Consider the following 22689-nt stretch of genomic DNA (forward strand, 5'->3'; position numbering starts at 1 on the left):
CTATAAATAAATAAATAAATAAAACAGCAACATTACTAAATTAATTACATTTAACAGATTCTAGTGGTTACATACTTTGTTTAAGCAGGACCTAGTTACATGTTTGTAACTAATACACATGTAAGTTACATAGTGAAAACTAAATTTTGTGTATTAGCTTCAACCATGGGTAGAGTTTATTCTGATATACCAAATCATTTTCAACACCAGCAGATATAACAAATCAATTTCAACCCTATACAATTAAAAAAAATAGTAACGTTACAAAATTAGTCACAAACAATGGTCTTCAACCATGGGTCTTCGAAATCAAACTTCTACTCACAACCAAATTGGTTAGTCATGAAAAATTATGAGTAAATTAGCCTATACCAACAAATTTCAACATCATTACAACCGATCCAAATATCCACCCAAACAAGTTTTGAAAAAATGACCTAAACTCACTGGAATCAAGTTTTCCTGCCTCAGATTAACGTCATAGTAGGAATCGGACTCCTCGCCTTCGCTCACTCTCCGACGCTTTGAATTTGGGGTTCTATTTGCCGGACTCTTTTTCTTGGACCTAGACGACTCGGCCTCAGTTTTCTTCTTCGCCTTTTTCTTCATCGACGACGAACCGACCCTAACACTCCGCCGCGGTGCAGTTTGATCTAGAAGTTTGGATTTTTGGTTTTTTGGGAGTTTGCATGGCCTTTTACAAGCTTTCTTTTCGTCATTTTTGGGTAATCTGTAAATGGTACAGGGTTCGGACAAGGGTAATGGTGGTTGAACTTGGGGTTCGCGATTCGGGTTTGCGATTTGGGATTTGTGGTTCGCGATTTAGGGGTTTGCGATTTGGAAGAAATTATTTAGGATTAGGTATCAACGCACCCACAAAACCAAAGATCGTGGGAGAAACAGGAACGTGAAGGAAAGAGAGGATGACGGTGAAGGACTCGGCGGTGGTTTCATTGGTTACGTTGAAGAGATGGAGAGGAAATGAACAGTCGCGGGAAGTTTATATATAAGGAACGTTTATATGAAAAGAGGGAAATAATTAGGGACAAATGCATATTTGTAAATGTACACATCAGATTCAAATAACCACTCCTAGATGTGCCGTTTTTCAAAAAAAGATAGTAATGTGTCCAAATCCCATAATATACTCCTAGTTGTGGCAATTTCTATAAAAATATGGGAGTTGTTATTCATGTTTTACGTTCTAATACTTACAAAAAATACTTATCTAAATAAAGGCAGTAATTTATATCACAAATAATAAGTAATATTAAGCTTTAACCTTACGTTTCCTACACATAAAATTAATATGATAAATTCAAATAATAAACCATTTTAAGTCTACACGTTGAGACAGAGTTTAATGCAGCATGTTTGCGGCGAAAACAAATGCAAGAACCTAATGAGAGTAGATTACCATGGAAATCAGGTCTTGCATTATACATATGATCTAGATAATAAGAAAAATACAAGTGTACGCTAACATTCTTTGATCACAATTTCTAACTTGGGCACAAAGGAAAGTCATATATCTTCTTCTTCCATTCCTCATGGATAACTTGATGATACATAGACAAACACAATCAAGCATTTAGGCATTTACCTAAGCTTTACATTTTTTTTTTTGTAATTATAAATAAAATGCACCGCCAACACAAATTACCCTTTATATTCTATTTACAAATCTGGCAGCTATTCCATCCAACGCATCGGTACCACACCTCAGATCACCGCTTTCAGCCTCCTCATCAACTCCGTCCTATGCATAATAATAAAAATTTAGGATATGTATGATAGTTGAGTTATTTTAATAATAAAAATGATCTGGAATGGTCTTGACATTCGTACTTGACTGAGAAATAAACATTACTTAATCGTGTCTATATTTGTATATATTATCCGGAGATAAGATAGAAAAAGTTTACCTCATGAGTTGTCTATCATGAGTGGAAGCGGACAAAAGACCTCGATTCTCTTCGGCTCTCCTGAGGAGGTATGGGATGACTTTGTCAACGGGCCCAAAAGGCATGTACTTGCTCACTTGGAACCCAGCGTTCCTGACCCCAAACGACAACGACTCAGCCATTCCGTACAGCTGCGCGAATTCCAGCTTCCTCTTCACTTTCTCCATCCCCACCTCGTGCGCTTTTGCCGCCGCCAATTTCGCTGATATCGCAACCCACATCGAAAATTAGTCATCAAGTAAAACAACTTTGTTGCACAACAAGTGTTCGAGGAAATACCCGAGTCAACATTATGCGAGGCGAGGACCAAGCCGCCGGGCCCGGCGGCGATCCTCTCCATCATAAGCGAGACACAGTCATCAAAACAGCGGTGAGTGTCCCCGATACTCGTATGCACCGGCGAGTGGTGTCCAAGCGCCGCCGCAATCCTGGCCTCGCTGGACATATAAGCCCCCCTCACGACCTTGAACCCCAGCGCCACTCCCATATCATCCGCCGCCTTCGCCGCCGCCTCCAATCTCTCCCGCGCGTCCCTCAAGTACGCCTGCCGCAAACCACAAGCATTAGTCACACATATAGAGGGAATATGAAAAGAGATTGCGCGCGTACCTGTACGGTGGCGTAGACAACGAGGGCCCCGTGGGAGTTGTGGTGGACGGCGGCGGCGTAGGTGAGGTAGTCGATGGCGGGCTGGACGGCGGAGTGCTCGGCGTCGATGGACAAAGGGAGTCCGGCGTCGGCGCACTCGCGGCAGAGCCTGTCCAGCCTCTCGTGGCCCAGCCGGAGGTCGCGCTCCTCCTCCGAGCTCAGCGGCGGCGGCTCACTCGGAGTGTGGTACGTTGGGCTCGACTCCGCCAACACCGGCAGGCTTTTCACCTTCCACGGCAGCCTCAACCAAGGCCTCTTGTGTTGCCACCTCAGCAAGTCGCTCACGCGCTCCAGCACTTTCATTGGCCATATCGCCGTTATCTTCGCTATTATAAAACTCGCCTTTTTTTTTTTGGGTGCAAAGAAACACGTCCTTGTCAGAAACTTTTGTCTAATTTGCTATACATGAGTTTCCACAAGATTTGAGATATATATATATATATATATATATATATATATTTTAGTATAACAAAGATTTATAACAGTTTCTTTACGCTAACTATATTTTTTACCGCTAAACCTCAAGTGTAGCGATATACAAAATAATATTCTAAAATTTCAATAATTCTAATTTAACAAAAATATTAAATAGATGATTTGTATTCTCTCAAAAAATAAATAATCGAAAAGCCTCTTTAACCGTGGATTAAAACCTATTTTCGTTGGTGTTATTAGCAAGTCTTGTCATCATACGTCACATACGTATTTTAATATATTGTTACTATTTCTTAACATCATATAATTAATTTGAGTAATTAAGAAGTTATATTTCCAAAGAGTCCTCGCGTCTTATAATTGGCATTCTGAAAAGTCCTCGTCGGGACAACCGATACTTAACACGTGGCGTAATCTTACTAATTCCGTTATTTTTAAGTAAAAATATTGACCCATGCGCACAAGGCACAACCTGGAAACGAGCAATTTTAAGAATAAGATGACCAGAAGGGACTCACCGACGACGGAGGAAGCGACTTGGCTGATCGGACGGTGGTGATGAATCCTTCGAGATTCCGATCGCAGGCCTCATTGGTGGACGCGTACTCCAAAGCGTAGACCAGCATGCCTCTGATCCCAACCTCCCGGAGCCTCATCACAGCTTTCGCCGCCGCTTCGGAATCCTCGCCGGCGCAGAAATGCTCGAAAAACGTGTGCCGAACAATTCCGAGCACCGCTGATCTCACGATCGGAGTTTCCATGAGCCGCGACTCCATAACTCGGCTTCCGAGGTCCACCGCCGGCTCGAACGCCGCCACGTGGAGATTTGCCGCCGCGCGAAGCAATCTCGCCGTCGGAACCGCTGAGAAAAGCCTTTCCGCGTCGTCTAGATCCAGCGCCGCCGAGGAAACTGGATGCTCCTCGGGCGAGTTTTCCGCCGAGCTCAGCGTCGGTGCATGGACGGAGGCGGCGGAGCAAAAAGGGGAGTTGAGAACTCTCGCGGCGGTGTTCCGGGGTAGCTTTCGTCGGAGAAGGAGGGCTTGGCGCGAAAATAGGCTTGCCATCAATCGGCTGATTATTTTTTGTTTTTTTTTTATATCTATTTTCTGTGTGTTTAATTTTTTTTTCTTTCCCTTCTTTGGTTATGAGCGAAATGCTTTATGGAATGGTGGTGGGATTATATATAGGAAATTGTATTTTTGGCTTTCCGCAAATAGGGTTATTTTGGGTAATTCATGATTTATACAAGTTGATGTACAAATTGGGGATGAGTTGTATGTTACTAGGATTCTGATAGAATCATAGAATGCGTATACCATGACTAGGATACAATCTTGTTACATATGAAAATTACGAAACTGTCCAATCCAAGCCTGCATAGATATTTATTGAGCGGTGATTTCTATATTTTAAATTTCCAACGTAATACCAGTATTTTTAGCATCATAATTACGATTCTGGCAATTTTGAGATAGTGTTTTGAATTTTTACGGAGATCAAGGTTCTCAATCGTTATATATGTAGACAAATTTTAACGGCACTTCCCCACTTTCACTTGAGTGTGTTTTGTGATGATATGGAAAGCCTTGTGGTGAGGTTTCGGTGGGGAAGTTCGTCAGAACATCAGAATATTCATTAGAAATCGCGGGAGTCACTTTGCAAGTCCAAGTCTATGAATGGCTTAGGCTTCAAGGAGTTGGGTCGTTTTAATCAAGCTATGTTAGCAAAACAAGGTTGGTGGCTTATTTCGAATCCGAACTCATTCGCGGCTCATATTCTCAAGTCCAAGTACTACCCGATGGATTCTCTTCTTCTCCGCTGAATTAAAAAGTAAACCTTCTTTTATTTGTCATTCGTTCTTATGAGGTCGGGAGATCTTGAAAAAAGGATGCAAATGAATGATCGGTAATGGTGATAAAGTGATGGCTTTTGAAGATAAATGGACCCGACGACCCTCGTCTTTTCGACCAATCACTATCCAGAATGAACAACAGAGACACTTGTTAGTCCGAGAGTTCTTCAACGCTAATACGAGAGAGTGGGATAGCGATAGACTCAAGGAAACTTTATGGCCATCGGATATACCCGATATTCTGAGCATTCCTCTTGGCATTCGATCGAGTGAGGACAAGATAATCTGGGATTTTGAAAAATCGGGACATCACTCCATTCGGTTTAGGTATCGTGTCTTTAACAAGTCTGCTTCGTCTTTGTCATTGACTTGTGGAATTTTCAAATTCTGGAATTCTCTTTGGAGGTTAAATATTCACTCGGAGATGAAAGTCTTTATGCGGTGTCTTATCCACGACGGTCTCCCATCACAAGTGGCGCTCATATATAGCGGGTTCTGTGCTCTCAAAGTTGCCCCTTCAACGGTGCTTACGAGACCGCTTTTCACTCCCTGTTTCGTTGTTTGCGGAGTAGGAACATTAGAGTGGCACTATTTTCTGGAAATAGCTTCACAGACCTTGTCAGGCATCGACGATGGGCTTCTTGATGGCTATCTGGCCAGGGTTATCCTCGTGTGAGCATGAGTTATTGTGTGCTTGTTGTTTTCTCTTGTGGACTGGCATAAATGAGAAGGTTCATCAAGACAAGTGCTCTCCAAACGAAGAAATACCGATGAAAGCTGATAGATGGATTCAGGAAATCCAGAAGGCGTGGATGGTGACACGACATAAAGGGGCCGAGACGAGATCCGTTCAGGATTGCCGGGTTCCTCGGTCGATGGGCGCTTTCAAATTGAACAGGGACGCGGCAATTCCAAGCGATGATCGAGATTCTGGTTTTGGGAGTGAAATGCAGCATCTCGCCTACCACGTTTGACGCCTTCACTGTAGAGCGCCTTGCACTGAGATTGTTTTGCAAAAGTCCACAATGTTCAATTGGAGACGACAGAGACAGACTATTTGGAGGTGGTCTTGGCGGTCAATCCAAACTTTTCAACGATTGTTAATCCAATCATCATCGACATTCGAAGGCTTCTCTTTCGAGCTGGATGGTGGTTCTTGTTCACATGTTGCACGCAAATGCAATGTCGTGGCCCACACATCTGCTCAGGAATCATTTACTTTTCATAACGATGTTAATTGGATTCTAGATCATCCTTCTTGTATTTCACGTTCCATTGTACGATTTTTTTTAGTGGTATTCTAATGAGAAGAATGGTCCTAGTTTAAAAAAAAAATGGAAAATAACACATATATATCTAGTGTTTTAATAAAATGTCGAGCTTAACCTTTGATTTTCAAAAATTCCGAGTTCATACCTTATGTTTAACTAAATTGACGAAATTATACTATTAAATGGATAATAGTGTCACAAATCTCTCTTTCATTGATCTTAACTCTTATATAAGAAAAATCGAATCAAATCCAAACCAGTACCATAACTTTCAAATTCCCAATTTTGAAATAAAAATAGCCTTAAATTGAGATTAAATAATAAAATTCATATATCCTGAGAGATGACTTCATCCCATATTCGAATTACAACTCTAAATTGTGGATTCTCTGTTCGAATATATGATTTTGATGAGTATCAACTGTCGATTTTTACATCTTTGCTTCTTTATGGTGTTCTTCACGATTAAAAGACTTTATTTTTATAAATAAATTACATATATGACGAGAATGAATAAAGATAATTGATGTTTATATATGAATATTATAGTCAAGTAAATGAAAAATCAATTAAAAGAAGATTCGTGATTTTGTTGTCTATTTCATGGTATAATTTCATCGTTTTAGTTAAACAGATGATATGAACTCGAGATTTTTTAAAATAAATGTTAATTCGACATTTTATTAAAACAAAAGGTATATATGTGTTATTTTTCCCAAACAAATTTAAAGACACTTTCGTTTCAAAAAAATCGTTCAAATATTAACTTTTCTTTATTATTTTTTATTTAGATAAACTGCCCACTAAATCAAAGCAATTAATTATTATTTTTCTTTCCACTTGTAATTAAATATTGCGAGCTGATAATATTAAGAATTCCATCCTCGTGTTTCTCAAAAAGATTTCCATCCTCATGTTAGTATTAAATTAATTTAAATTTAGTGATTAAAATAAATAATCGTTGGGTCCCACAAAAGGTGGACGAGTTGATGCTGTTGTGATCGAATGCACTCGATCAGACTATAAGCGGGAGGACAGGACGATGGAGCTTCGTCCGAAAAAGAAAAAAAAAAAGAATCTCACGCGCTTTGTTAATGACAATATTGGCTTGTCAGTATCACCTACACGGGATCCACGGAATCTACTCCATCCAGGAGATTCTATCCACCGACGTCACCATTTCGTTTCTATTATAGGTGGTGGTGTAGTGCAAGTTATGTGTTTTTTTTTTTTTTTTTTTTAATATATCCCTTTTTCATTGAGAAATTTTATTAATTGGGCTCAATAGTTGATTAAATATCAAGATTAGATCCTAATTTTGAAAAATATCTAAAACTGGATTTTTGACATAAAATCGGACAAAAATACCATTCTGAACCATATACTTCATTCACTCATTCATTTCTCTTCATTTTATCACTTCAATCTTCTCTCCCACTCTCAAATCCTCTCTACTCAAGTGAATTTCAAAGAAATCATGGGTAAGATTACTAACTTAATCATTTTTAATAAGTTTTGATTGTATATGATAGAATGTAGCGATAAAAATTGATCAGATCTGAAAAACATAGTCCAAAATCTGAGTTTTAACTTTTTTGTACGATGGTATACCAGATGATAGGATGAGATTTAACTTTTTTGTACGATGAAATTTGGAAAAAAAAGTTATGGTCTGTACGATGCTGTACGATGTTATGTTGTACGGTGATGTACGATGGATAAGCTAATTTTACATAGTTTGGCTGTTTTTTTTTTTTGCAGTTTTTATCATGGTTAATGGCACTTGGGAGAAGGAAGGACACATATGGAGGTTCACCAATGCAGAGACGCGTGCATTCGAAATTCCAAGAGAGATAACGTACACGGAGTTAGTAGATTTTATACACGAGAAGCTCAAGTTATTAGACAGATTCACGTTCGACTTAAAACTCGAAGTCTCATACACAATGGGTACAATTCCGATGGGTCCTGCCGTTTTGAAGGACAATGGTGACGTTTCGTAATTTATGAAGCACAACTATCGTAATAGATTTGTATTAGTTTGGTACCGAAACAGATCATTGCGCCTATTGTGTATCGAGGAGTACGTAAATGGAAAGATGTGGAAGTTGGAAGGGTGTCTCGCAATGAACCGAAGAAGAGACGGAATACTCTTGTTATCAAGGATCGATAAAATGTTCCTATAATTGAAAACGAAGACGGTGGATGGGACGATGACTTGTTTAACGAGTACAAGGGTGCCAAAAACGGTGACGAAGTATACAGGCGTGATAGAGATTGTAATCACAACAGTGACGAATATGATGGACACAATAGTGACGAAGGTGATGAATACGATGGTGGCGATGGTGATGAATACGAAGGTGACAGAGATGATGGAGATAACAATGGTAGAGGTGAAAAATTTGAAGAATTCACCAGTCCGGAAGAATATGAAGAGTTTGTGGAAACTTTTACAGTACCAACGGGTCATTGTGAGCCATCGGGTCATTGTCAGCATGAGCCTCTGATGATCGGATCACATATCGTTCCTTATTCTTGGAAAACACCCAAGTTCACCGCCGATGATGTTGTAAAGGAAGAACCGAGTCATTATCCAAGTCATTCTTCTACAGGTAATTTAAGTGGATCTAAATTTTCAAGTAAAATATGTTAAGTTATTGTTTAGTTAACCTTTGAAAGTAACAGGTAGCATATAAGAAATATATATTGGGCAGCAGTTTGAAAACAAACTTGAATTGAAGAAACATATCCACGTGTACGCGTTGAAAAATAATTTCGAACTTAGAGTGAAATCTTCTTCGAAAAAGAGATGGTATTTTCTATGCAAAGACGAGAAATACACATGGAGGTTGAGGGGTGTCATGCAGTGGTCTGAGATGTGGGAGATTACATCGTACGAGGGTAAACACTCATGTGCGCGTGTTGTTCGAATAGAGGACCATCGAGGAGCTGCACCATGGGTAGTCGGTCAAGTATTTAAAGACAAGTACTCAATTAGCTCTATGGCGGAGTATTCGGCGCATAACGCCAGGGAAGAAGTGAAGACAAGATGAGGTGTGAATATATCGTATCTGAAAGCTTTGAGATCCAAAGAGAAAGCTATTGGGTACGTGCGGGGTACACCGGAACAATCCTACCAGGAGTTGTTGCGAATATTGCCTACTTGAAGATAATGAATAAATGATTACTAAATTCGATAATAAGATTACTTTATTAGCATTATATGATTAGTGGGTTGAGTTCTAAACAATTAGAATCAATAACAACTATCTTCCATAGCCTCCGTATTAAACTGAGTCACGTGCTGGGCACCTGAGTTCGGGCGGTGAGCTAAAACGAGGTCGATGACTGATATACGCCTGGAAAGCTATATCTAAAGTCATATATGTGGAACACATAGGTGAAGGCTGATCACTATGTGAGAGCATTCTACACTTGTGGTAAGTGTACGACTTGGACAGGTCTTGGTGTAGATGTGTCGTTTAAGGACCGTTACGGCACACTAACTGAGGCCACTATGATGGTCACAGTGAGACTTGATCTAAATCCTGAAGTGATCATGGACACTGGGTTATGTTACTGAGCTCTTTGACTCATTCGCTAAAAGGCTATTCATGCTAATCACAGCTTATGTCTTGGGAGTTTTCTCAGAGCATAATTCGAGTGGGAAATGATTTACAGATACGGAATCCAGCCTTCCTGAAAGAAGGTTAATGTTCTCTCACCTAAGGGTTGATTCCAGAACCGATAGATTGCTAGCACTTTCGAAGTAAGTAACGTTCGAAAGAATCTTTCACTGGGGAAGCAACAATGCTTAGGGCTGATATGTATCAAGAGAAGTATAACGAAAAAATTGACTTCTCTCGATACGGGTTGAACCTGGAGGATCTTGATCACGAACTGACTATATCAGTGGACACTCGTCACGATGAGTAAATATAATTCTAGTATAAAGAAGAGTTCAGTCTTGGCTTACAAGGTGGAGTATTTGACCAAGATTAAACGAATCGATGGAAAAAGAGAAATGACTATTTCGTCTTTTTCATCGGATTTGTTAAGCTTCTATTACTAGGTCCATAGTCCCCGATTCGGCTCTGATAAAGGCGGATAAGAACTTTCGTATAATAATGTTTATCATTATTAATCTCACTTGCTGTAATTGTGATTGACAGCATTAATTCTGGAAAACGGGTATTCACATAATTAAATAAATATTTATGGTATAATTGTTTATTTATTGTTTGATCAAGTAAATAAACAATTATTAATTATTTGTTTATTGTTGGACCAAGTAAATAAATAATTAATTGGGTTTTAAGCAATTGGGCCTTGCACAAAATATGAAAATCGGATTTAGGTTTTTGGCACTAGGGTTTGCGCAAATTCCCCTTGGCCGTGTGCCTAAAATTCGATTTTTATAATATTGGTATTTACCAATATTTTCTCTTTGGTTGTTTAAATAAAGAAGAGATAATAATATAAGATATTGTCGTATATTTTCTCATTATTTAAAGGAAAGTATTTAGGAGAATATATGAGAATATATTTAAAGGGAAATAATATATTCTCATTTATTCTCTCACTAAATAATATATTCTCTATTTAAATAGAGAATAATATCCCATAGATATTGATCTGATGGATGAGAGAAAAAGTATGATTCACTTGTTGAGATCCAATGGCCTAGATTAAATCCTCTAGTGTGAACACAATAAAAGGAAATAATATATTCTGGAAGATTCCATGAATATCTCATTTTACTACTATAAATAGGGGTTCATGAGAAGGCAAAAATAAGCAATTATTTTGTGAAAATTTCGTGCATCACTAGCCTCCCTTGGCCGTGCATCTGCCTCTCCCTCCCCTCGTAAATTCGTTTCCATTCTTAGTAAAATAAGAGCGAGATCTCGGAACATCTAGTTTCGTGATCTAGTGAGATAAAGACTGTGCCCACTCATCTTTCTTATTCGCCTCGGAGATTACGTTTCGGAAGACTAAGGTGTCATCCTCGAGTCCTTCATCAAGACGACGCAAGGAGTACGCGATTGGTTTGGAGCGTTCTGTAGCTGAACCGAAAATCAATGTAAGTATTCGTTTTTCGCTCAAATCGGTTGCTTGATAAACATGCTCACGTGAATTAAACATAACTAGATCTTGTTAATTATAACCATAATTTAATTAGCTTATGATCAGCGTAATTAATTATTTTTCCGCATTAATATGGTTATATGGTGGAATCATCTCCTACGAGTTGTATCAGAGCGATTGTTCGTGTCTGATGCGAGCCCGTTTCACCTACAGAAGTTACCGTCTTGGCTGTACATTTTGAAGCAAAAGAATCCTGTGACGTTAACAGACTTTGTGCAAGATGGTGACAAATTCAAGTATGCTTTCTTTTCTATTAGGGCGTGTCGTAGAGGCTTCAAAGCATGTCGATCGGACATATCATTGGACGGTGCATTTCTGAAGACAATTGCAATGGATGCGAATTCACAATTATATCCACTTGTATTTGGAGTTGTATATAGCGAGTATCATACTTCTTGAATTTGGTTTTTGAGAAGATTGCGAGAAGCTATCAGTGAAGACGTACCTAATTTGGCGATCATATCTGATCGTCACGTTAGCATCATACATGGTGTCGAGGTTGTGTTTCCTGGTATCCCTCACGGAGCATGTTACCATCATTTACAACTGAATGTCCAACACAAGTTCAAGACAGATCATTGTCGCTTTGAACTGTACGATGCTGCTTACGCCTTCAGTAAAACAGCATTCGAAGCTAATTTTAAACAATTGAGACGGAAAGATGTCGAGATGGCAAAGTATCTCGAAGAAGTTGGTGTCGATCGGTGGGCTAGAGCTTTCTTTCCTGGAAAACGGTAAAAGTCTAGAACTTCTTGTGTACTGAAATTCAATGTTGTTGATTACATCAACGTTGCTGTTTTTATATAGGTACGACCTAATGACGAGCAACAACGCAGAAAGCTTCAACAACAAAACAAGGAATGCTAGGACGTTTCCCATTACGGCGTGGCAAAATGATCTCGCACAGCTAAATAATAAGGCACAATTCGTCAATGCGTACGGGCTTGGTCTATTTGAATGTCATATCAAAGACGCAAGAGTGATTTCGATGTAGACCTTATGGCGAAGACATGCACTTGCAGACTACCACAACAATTGAATATCCCATGCGAGCATTCCATCGCATCAGCCCAACATCGAAGCGTGGACGTGTACTCGTTATGCAGTGACTTTTATTTGAAGATGACGTGGATTGAAATGCACAAGGAAGCCATATATCCGATTGGCAATGAAGATCAGTGGGATGTCCCGGATGAGATAAAAAAAACATGAAAGTTTCAGACCCCGTTGAAAAGAAGCAAGTCGGTCGACCAAAGAAAAGTAAACAAGGAAGACCCCATCTCAAGGCGAAAAGGTTGTTATCCAGCGAAAATGCGGGAAATGTGGTGGTAGGGGACATAACAGAAAGACATGCACTTGGAGGGATTGAAGAAGTCATGTTAACGTTTATTTGAGTTTAACGTTTATTTGAGTTTAATGTTTATTTTCTTTAAAAACTTATAGACGTGGTGTTCTTTTATGTTTAAGTTTAAAAATTCAACGTTTATTTGAGTTTAACGTTTATTTTCTTTAAAAACTTTTAGACGTTCATTTACTTTAACTTTAAAAACAATAACACAAACCACAAAATAACAATAACATAACATATAAGGTAGTATTACATACAGTACAAAATAAAAACATCCGAAAATACAAAATCACGGGATAAGGTGGTTGTAGAATAAGTCCACGCACCATTTCTTCCTGAACGTTCTCATATTGACACTTTGAAGAGTGTCAAATGATTCGTTCAGTACTATGTGCTCGACATACTTCATTGCGAACATCCCACAATCACCGCTACAACACAAAAAGTTGAATAAAATAACTTTTCAAAAAAAAAAAGTTGAATAAAATAACTTGTAAAAAAAACAAACTTGTAAAAAACTTGTCACAAAAAGTTGAATAAAATAACTTGTAAAAAAAAAGTTGAATAAAATAACTTGTCAAAAAAAAGTTGAATAAAATAACTTGTAAAAAAAACAAACTTGTCAAAAAAAGGTTGAATAAAATAACTTGTAAAAAAAAAAAACAAACTTGTAAAAAACTTGTAAAAAAAAGTTGAATTAACTTGTCAAAAAAAACTTTTTTAACATAACTTGTAAAAAAAAAAAGTAAACATGTTTATCTGTATGCACATTGTGGGACATTTTGATCGACTAGCCATGTCGGGTATGTGAACTTAATTTCACCGTGCTCAGTCTCCCGGTAAGACATGCGATGATTTTTGAAGAAACCACCTATGGCCAGAATCCTAGCGAATGCTCGAGTCCTGGTCTGAATAATAAACATTTTAACAACGACAAATAACCCTTCTAATTTTAATAACCGCAAATAAACCTAATAATTGTGAATAACATTTTACGTACCTCCATCATCTCCGTAAAGTCCATTTGATTATTCGGTGATTGCATGAGATCTTTTTGGCAATCGAGGACGGTAATGGTCCAACCCTCGATGTCGATCCGAAATGTGAACCAATGAACGTTCTTGAAGTTCACGACGAACATGATCTCGCGAGCATCATTCCACGGAAAAATATCGGTGTCCCTATACCCAGTCATCGGGGTAATGGTCGCCCTCATGTCCCAGTCTACTGGCTCGGGCTCCGTCCCCAGCTCGATGGCCTTCTTGATGTTCGCTTCTTCCTTTGTGAATCGGCCAGACACGTGTTGGACCCACCGACAATCTATGATTCGGACGTCTTGTCGATATACGTCGAGAGCTCGTTAGCGAGCCCGAATCATGTGAATTATAGCATCAGTATGTTGAGAAATAAGAAAAATATAGCGTTACTTTAAATTAAAAGGGAATGCAAAATATAATAAATAATGTACCGAATCATGTAGCCATTTGGTTTCTGTCAACATCGTGTCGAAGAAATTCGTATCTCCGTTGCAAGTCTTCAGGCGAGTAGAATTCATGAATCTGTCGTTTCTCCGCATCCACTTCACGAAATTATTAAACTCCTTTAGATTCGCGTCCTTCAATGGGTTGAACTTGGGGATCGGCTTCTCTGAATACTTGGGCCTCGTCGGATCAGTGAAATCGGCCCAACGTGACGACTTCTGTCGCACTTGCCAATCTGGATGTGGCGGGGTAAGTTGTGCCTTGTTGCTTTTCCCTTTAAGCATAATCGTGAGCGGGCGTAGCTTATCCGGAACGTCTTCTCTACGAGGACACGAAGAAGACGTCGACAACGTCGGCGAAGTCAGTGGCATGTTCACTGATCGCTTCGACGACTCGAGATGCGAAGAAGGCGGTGTGTGCGATGAAGACGGCTTTTTGACTTCTTCGATGACTCGCGATGCAAATAAGACGGCGTTGCGATGAAGACGCCGACTTTTGAGCAGACGAAGGAGGAGGATGAGGATGAGGGTGAGGATTAGGAGAAGTGGTCCGGCGTTTACGACGACCATCAGCTTCGGTCGTGGGAATCTCACCCACATGCAAGCCCGTTAGGACCTCGAATAAAATGTTCAGCCTCATCCACATCGCCACATGCAAGTCAAAGTAACAAAATATGTCACAAAATTTAAACTTGTCACCAAAATGCAAATGAAATTTAAACTTAACCCTAAAACGTTAAATTAAATTTAAACTTAACTCCAAAACGTTAAAATTAAATTTAAAATTCAATTTAAACTTAACTATAGAATTTAATTTAAACTTAACCCTAAAATGTTAAAATTATATTTAAAATTAAATTTAAACTTAACCCTAAAACGTTAAAATTAAATTTAAAATGAACTTAAATTTAAAATTCAATTACAAATAACTTAAATTTAAAATTCAATTTAAACATAACTTGAATTAAATCTAACCTGGTCTCGCCTGATTCGCGCGATTCTACGCCCGCTCGTGTTAAGAGCTTGTAAAACCATTCCTTGTGATTGCAGCATTTGTTCCTGTGAGGCTCGCATTTCTTCCCACATTTCCCGTGTTAAGACAAAGGGCTCGAGAACGTCGGAACGAGGGGTCGCTGAGGGCCTCGATCCCACTGCGGGAGTGGTCGGACTACCAAGACGGACACGTGGAGTGTCTGACACGTGTTCGTCGTTGGAGTCTCCGACGATGACATCGGCCTCGTCTGCGACAGTCGCGACTTGATCTATTTCTTCCTCGATATCCCACGGCTTCGTCGCGTCTTCTCCCTCGACGTCTATCGGATACAGACATTTGCTCGTCTGCGTCTCGAGGAGAGTGAAAAATTCTTTCTCTGTTGCCTTTGGTCTCATCATCTGCAGAACACCCACCTACAAAATTAAAAACAATTATTAATAGAAATAATTGGCTGCTTAAGCCACGGAAAGTGTAGCAATTTAAAATTGGCCAACCTTTCGTTAATATGCTGTAAATAGCCATATTGCTTACGTGACAGCTTACTAATTAAATTAGGTTTACACTTTTGCCCTTATTTAATTCGCAGAAACCGAATAGGGAAGTTTTCAAATTTGAAATTTCCTGCAGATTTTGAAAATTAATAGCCCATTTATTGTTATGTTTTTGGAAATTTTCAATGTTGACTTTAGGTAATTAGTTTCTATTTTCGTTGCAATTCATTAGGTAATTAATTTCGAATTAATTCTTCATTCATTGATATTATTTTGTCTTCCATATATTCATAATTTCCAGAATCTTCGTGCTCAAAATATTTCCAGAATTTTTCAGTTTATTTACACGAATACACTGTAAATAGGCTTTGTATTTACAGTGAATATACTGTAACTAAGCTTCGTATTTACACGAACATACTGTGAATAGGCTATCTATTTACACGAACATACTGTAAATATGCTATCTTTTAACACGAACATACTGTATTTAAAAAAAAAACCATAAACTTCTCTCAGCAAGAAATTGTCGATTTGCACATGCGTTCCAGGAACATGAATGAACTTGATTCCCAGCGTGTTTCACATTCAGAGAAAGACCTCTTTTTTTTTCAAAATAACTACACAAACAATTCATATAAAACATCAAGTGGCTCTAAAAAAAAAAAAACCCCTGTTATTTCTGGTGCGGCTTCTTCCAAAGCACCCCAATCTTCTTGAGCACGTTACCGTTTTTCATCTTCGGCAAGTCATCGTCGTCCTCGGGCGCGGCGTCGTCCCCGAATATGGAGCCGAACTTGGGTGCGGGCCCAGGGCTGTTGTAGTCCAAGGACCCCGCCCTGTCCAAGATCTTGTCGCCGGCGCCGGAGAGCATGGCCGCGGCCGCCTCCGCGGCCTTCCTCCACTGGTCGGACTGGACGCGGAGGCGCCTCATCTCGGCCTCCACCGCGGACACTCCGCCTTGGCCGCCTTCGCCTTTTCGCGGCTCCTCGCGGCCGCCCTCACCTGTGTCGCAGCCACCGATCTCTTGATCTCTCTTTCTCGGTTCTCTCTCTCTCGGCTCTCTTTCTTCTTTCTTCTTTCTTCTCTCTTAATGATCTTAATTAATAATCTTAATGACATTAATGGGCGGTTATATCAGAATATTTTGTATTAAATGTTTTATTTTCAGCATGTTAATGGGCGGGAACGGTTGGAAGGGTAGTCTCAGCCAATTTTTGTTGTAAATAAATCCTCCTGGCTATTTACCACTTATTTACAGAACGTTGGCTAAAAATAAATTGGCTATTTTCAGGAGTCTACTTAGCTTAATTACCCTTATTAATATTCCAAAATAATGTAACATACATTCAATAAAAGTTAAATAATAAAAAGTTACCGTTTTTTTATTCAGGACGGCATCGATGTCTTTGCCCATGATGACGACGTTACTCGACCACGAGTGCATCCTGGGCACACGAATCCCCTGGTTCGACCCGAACCTCATCACGATCTCTGGGATATCCTCGTACGCCCAGTAGTGAAAGGTATGGAGATTACCCGTCAATGTGTACTTGGCCTCTTTCTAAGCCACGTCCGGCTTTTTCTTCAACTTCTTCTGCAACGTCTCGTGATAGTGCCTCAGGTTCACCGAGAGGCTGGAATACGTCTCCGGCCAACTTATATTTCCCCAAGGCATCTTGAAGAAGAAGGGGATGTTTTCAACGATGTACATAAATTTTTGTCACCTTTCCTCGATGAATTTTTTGGCTGGCTGCCCTAAAAGATATCCATACACAAATATCACGAGCCCGAGCTTGAATGCATCGTCATTGCTCTGACATATGTTGAACGCGTTGATCAACACGCTCAACTTGCATCCGACAACGCCGTTCAGGTGCTCCGTCATCAATCGGTCGTTGTTGCGCTCGTCTTGTTTGGCCTTGGTCGGACCGTCTTCGTAGCTCATCCCCAAGACGAGTGCATACTCGAGGCGTCCAAATCTTACTAGTTTGCCTCTTATACGAAAATGTATCTCCCCCCGTGCCGTCGCCTCGATCTCTTTTTGAAGGAAAGTATATACGAGCACCGGTGAGAAACCAACTCACTCTCCAAAAAAATTGCTCGAACGGAGTCTCGAGGATTTGATCTTTTATCCCGAGCTCATCAAATCTCCTCCGTACCAGCGTCAAGATCCCCGTCCCACCGTAGGTGATACGCCCCGGGAATGGGACGTTGTATATGTACTTCAAATTGTCTTAAAATGACAAAATAAGGTGAGAATCATATTTCATCGTATTACATTGTATATCATCGTATATATTTTTTAAAACTATCGTCTAGCATCTTATGATATCGTACAACATCGTACGATATCGTATGGCATCGTACGAGACTTTTTTTTGGAAATTCTTAAACCCATCGTACAGCATCATACGACATCGTATGACATCGTACAGATGTATGAATGTCATCGTACGGCATCGTACGATGGATCAACCTCATCGTATACTGGCTCTAATTTCAAACCCTAACATTCTAAATCCGACCCAAATCAGCTCAAATCAACTGAAATCAGATAATAACTAAGTCCTATACCCTATGCTAACTATTTTCAATGAAGTTTAACAAGAAATTAGATGAAAACTTACATTTTCACTTGGTTTTGAAGCTCGAGATTTTTGAGATCCCCCGCCACCGGAAACTCCATCGTGCGCCATCGTATATGCTCGTATGGAATCGTATATGCTCGTATGGAATCGTATAAGCTCGTATGAACTCGTATATGGTCGTATGAAATCGTATGGGTTGATTTTCATTTTTTTCGAGTAAGGTAGAGAGAGAGAGAGAGAGAGAGAGAGAGAGAGAGAGAGAGAGAGAGAGCGAGCGAAATGAGTGAGACATATATGGTCCAGGATTATTTTTGTCCGCTTTTGATCCAAAAGTCCATTTTAAGATATTTCATTAAGTTAGGGTCTAAGTTAGATATTTAATCAATTATTAAGCTTAATTAATGAAATTTCTCTTTCCATTATCATAAATCTCTTTTGAGTATTTAAACGAGGACTTCAGAAGGAGAGAGTGTCAATGAGATTGTGATTTATGTGTATTGTTTTGTCAAGTCCTCGTTAAAAATTTATTATGTATATATTCAGTGACGACGGATTTAGGCTAATTTTTTAATTTTTTTAAAAATTGTCTAAAAATGTAAAAAAAACAATTGAGGGGGGTCACGTGACCCCCCTGAACCCCATGTAGATCCGTCACTTAAGATATGATGAAGGAAATTTCATGAAGCGAAATAATATAACAAATTTAAAATAAAAAAGTTATTGTTAAAATTATTTGACGACGTTGTCACTTTTCTATACATATTTTTATCACTTTTAAAAAATGTAGTCACGAGATCGATTTTTTTTTTTTGAAATTTAATACTTGTATATTTTAGTTATTTCATTAGTTTTATATAAACTTTCGTTGTTTTTCAAATTAATTACTTTTAATTGAATATTTAGCTTGAACACGTTAAAAAAACACTTGTCATCCCAATAATTATTAGAAAATAAACATTTTATGATCGAAATTGGTCATAACACCGAACATCCACAAAACACCGAACAAAAATTGTTCGAGGTGTAAATGTATGAGAAATGATCAGGAATCTAAGCTAAGTTTCGAATACCGATTGACAGAACTGAAAAGTTCGGAGAAGTGTTCGGTATAAGAAAGACTAATCGAAATAAAACTTCTAATGGCCACGTAAGCACCAATAACTTCCGATAACCCACGAACAGTTATCAGAACAATTATATCACACGATATGGACGGTTATCAAGTAACCACCTAGGAAGTAAAAACTGATCTGGCCCACGTCCGTACACGACCTCCACCTATAAAAAGCACAAGACCCTCAACAAAAAAAGTTGGAGACTCATTCGCACAATACACCTGCATTGCACAACATTGTTGTTGATGTCGTTTCCGAGCCTTGACAATCACGAAGAAAACAGAAAGGGATTAAACATTTGATTTGATTTAATTTATTATGTGGATCTCATAAACTCATTGTATAGAAACAAATATAAATTAGTTATAAGAATGTATTCGAAAATTAAATAAGAAAGTGAGCGATTTATTGATATTTTTATCAAGTACAAATGACGAGTTCGGCAATTCATAAGTGACTGACGAACTCTAAGATACAATAAAGAGAGAGAGAGAGAGAGAGAGAGAGAGAGAGAGAGAGAGAGAGAGAGAGAGAGAGAGAGAGAGATAGATAGATAGATAGATAGATAGATAGATAGATAGATAGATAGATGTTTTCGACAATAGCCAAAAAGAAATAAAAGTTCAAATTTTCTTAGGAGAAGAGAATTTATACTATGACGAGGTGCGGTATCTCTGGAGGCATGTGATTGCGACTTTATCCTCCATTGCTTATCCTTCTACCAAGTTACTTCCTTATTTGAATTGGTTTGGTGGAAGTTTTTAACGCTTGGAAATCGGATTAGCACTAAAGAGCCGTTGGCGGTTCCACCTAAGGTCGGGTCCTGAGGTTGCAGGCTGATGTCGTCAAACATCTAAGATCACCCACCTCTAAAAGATCATCGGGAGTCAGGTTTTGCATGTCACCTGTTAAATGAAACAAACGTGAACTAGAGGGATCTGGAAGGTTTCCATTCTTTAGGCAATCCGATCCTCAACATTAGTATTGGTGTAACGTGAATATGTATGGGACGAACGTCATCTTAGCTCGTAAAGCGTTTAGAGTAGTTTATGAAGGTTTGAGAGAGTTTAGGCTTTCTCGAGTAAGATTTGACCTACATAATGAAGGGTAGGAGTCCATATTTATAGGTGGACGGGTTGAGGGCGTGCGCGGCCCAAGTTCCGAGGTAAGCCTGTGGAGCCTTGCTGAGAAGGCTCGCGCGGGGGCTTATGTGCCTTGCTTGGAGGTGCGGGTCATAGACGGGGCCTGCCCGTCGTGGGTGAGGCCTGTGGGACTCGAGGCGGGGCCTGCCCGTTGGTGGGTGAGGCCTCCCTAAGCTATCCGGCGGGGCCCTGTTGTGGGGTTGCCCTAGATTACTTGCAAAGCTTGCTGAGGCTAGGCCTCGCTGGGAGCTCGCGAGGCCTGCTCCAGCGAGCTGGGCCTCGTCCATCCTTTTGGCGGGACCTCTTGGTTGTTTGGGGAATTGTTGGAGGCCCGCAAGGCCTGCCCTTTAGGATGTGCTTCGCCAGAGGCTCGAGAGGTCTACTTGGGCCTCACCCAGGGTTGGTCGAAGGTTGGTCCCGTGGCGGCAAGGAATGGCCATCGTATTTTATCTTTTTTCGAGGGTCAATTTTGACCCTATAACATAAGTCGACAACTTTTCAGGTTTCAAGGCGAGATCGTGTCTCCTACGCTGAATTCGACTTCATCGTGATCTTTGACGAAGTTACTTTGTGCTTGTAAATTGATTTCGGCCAGACCCAAATGATTCTTTAAGCGTTGACATCAATGAATAGTAAACGACAAATTTTACGTGTCGTTTTATAAGATGGGCTTAGTTTATTGTACGGTCCAATGTCGCTTTATTAGAAGGAGGCAAACTCTACCCCCCACAATTATCAATTTTATTTGACCTTTACTTTGAATTCCCTTGTAATTTGTACTTCTTATATTGAGATTAATCTGATATAAGAACAATCCCGTCTTTTCATTTGTTATAATACCGAGTCTATTTGGCATATACGTGTAATCGGCAGACAATTGTTCTACTATTTTCTGACATAACAAGACATTTATTGTGGAATTAATTTTTTATCGTTGGATCAAGTAAATAATTAATTAAACTTTTAGTTGGGCATTATGGACATTGTAAAGTTCGAAAATTCATTGGCCCATTACCCTATGGTAGGCGCCTACTACGAATATCAATTACCCAATATTCTCTCTTTAATTAGTTGCTAGATTTGTGGAAAAGAAATCATGTAACTAAACAAATAAGAGAGAGAATAATAATGGTTGAGATATTCTCTCTCCATTAAATAAAGAAATAAGATATTGTCATTTATTCTTTATCATATTAATTTCCTAATGTCTACGAGAATAATAATGGTAGAGATATTCTCTACATTAAATAAGGAAATAAGATATTGTCCTCATTATTCTCAAATATCTAGATTCCTTAAATATATGAGAAAAATAAGGAAATATAATATCCTACATTCTGATATGTTGGATGAGAGAAAAAGTAGAATTTGCAGTCAATATCCAATGGTTCATGCTTAACTACAAAATAAGAAAGAATAAAGGAAAATAAAATATCTCTACGAGCTTCCTAGGATATCTCATTTCTAGCACTATAAAAAGGGGTCAATGAGAACACAATAAAAACACAAGTGCAGTAGCAAAATTCGCCCATCACATCCTAAAGGTGGACGGATTTATTCTCTCTCTCCCTTTCCCTCGAAATTCATGATTCCATTCCCAAAAACACGACCTTGAATATCTAAATTTGCTGTGAGATAACAAGTGAGCCCACACTTTCTTCTTATTACATTTCGAAAGATTACGATATTATCTCTCGAGATCCAAACGACGAGAGTCCTGTCGTCGTTCCCGAAGTGAAGATCGGAACTGAAACTAGAAGATCGAATTATTGGAGCTCAGAATTGGATCTTGAAGAACTCGATTGAAGTGTCAATAACATATTACCAAACATGTAAGTAATATGAAAACTCGTCTTTCAATCGGTTGCTTGAATCGCTCTCTCAAATATAGCTCTATTCTATTCAAATCTGCAAATCTACATCTAGTTTATATAATCGTATAAATAATTAGTTTGTTAGCGTAATTATTTATTTTTCGCAACCGTAATAGAGATGTCTAATTCCGAACAAGTGATATCAGAGTGATTGTTCGTGTCTGATACCAACTTGTTTTTCCAACATGAATAAACAAAAGTGAACTAAAATGTCGAGAACATGGTGCAGAACAAAAAAAATATATAGAAAGAGAAAATCAAGTTGTGATCAGAGTCTGGCTTTCCGGGGGTTCCGGCCGAGATTCGCCGAACCGGAGCTCAGCGGGACGGAAC

The 22689-nt window shown here is 39.1% G+C and overlaps 1 protein-coding gene across 1 annotated transcript; it reads right to left on the bottom strand.

Annotated features, from left to right (window-relative positions):
• Nucleotides 1-1413: 1413 nt before the first annotated feature.
• On the bottom strand, nucleotides 1414-4269 carry LOC149408246 (proline dehydrogenase 2, mitochondrial-like). The gene is made up of 5 exons (XM_089616393.1): nucleotides 3566-4269; nucleotides 2574-2954; nucleotides 2244-2508; nucleotides 1926-2166; nucleotides 1414-1759 (listed from the first exon to the last, which is right to left on the bottom strand). Exons 1-5 carry the CDS (start codon nucleotides 4109-4111, stop codon nucleotides 1723-1725), a joined length of 1470 nt encoding a protein of 489 aa, XP_089472519.1. The 5' UTR covers nucleotides 4112-4269; the 3' UTR covers nucleotides 1414-1722.
• Between the last annotated feature and the right edge of the window lie 18420 nt (nucleotides 4270-22689).

The sequence above is a fragment of the Urtica dioica genome, chromosome 1, assembly GCF_054948205.1.
Source record: "Urtica dioica subsp. dioica isolate 48M chromosome 1, U.dioica_male_clone48M_v1_H2, whole genome shotgun sequence".
In the NCBI taxonomy this organism is placed as follows: Eukaryota; Viridiplantae; Streptophyta; class Magnoliopsida; order Rosales; family Urticaceae; genus Urtica; species Urtica dioica.

Excerpts from the sequence above, each read along its gene's own strand:
- LOC149408246 (XM_089616393.1), bottom strand. The coding sequence starts at position 4,111 with ATGGCAAGCCTATTTTCGCGCCAAGCCCTCCTTCTCCGACGAAAGCTA. Across the intron at positions 2,167-2,243 it reads CTCGCATAATGTTGACTCGG|CGAAATTGGCGGCGGCAAAA; the intron begins GTATTTCCTCGA and ends TTGCGATATCAG. Across the intron at positions 1,760-1,925 it reads CATGATAGACAACTCATGAG|GACGGAGTTGATGAGGAGGC; the intron begins GTAAACTTTTTC and ends TATTATGCATAG.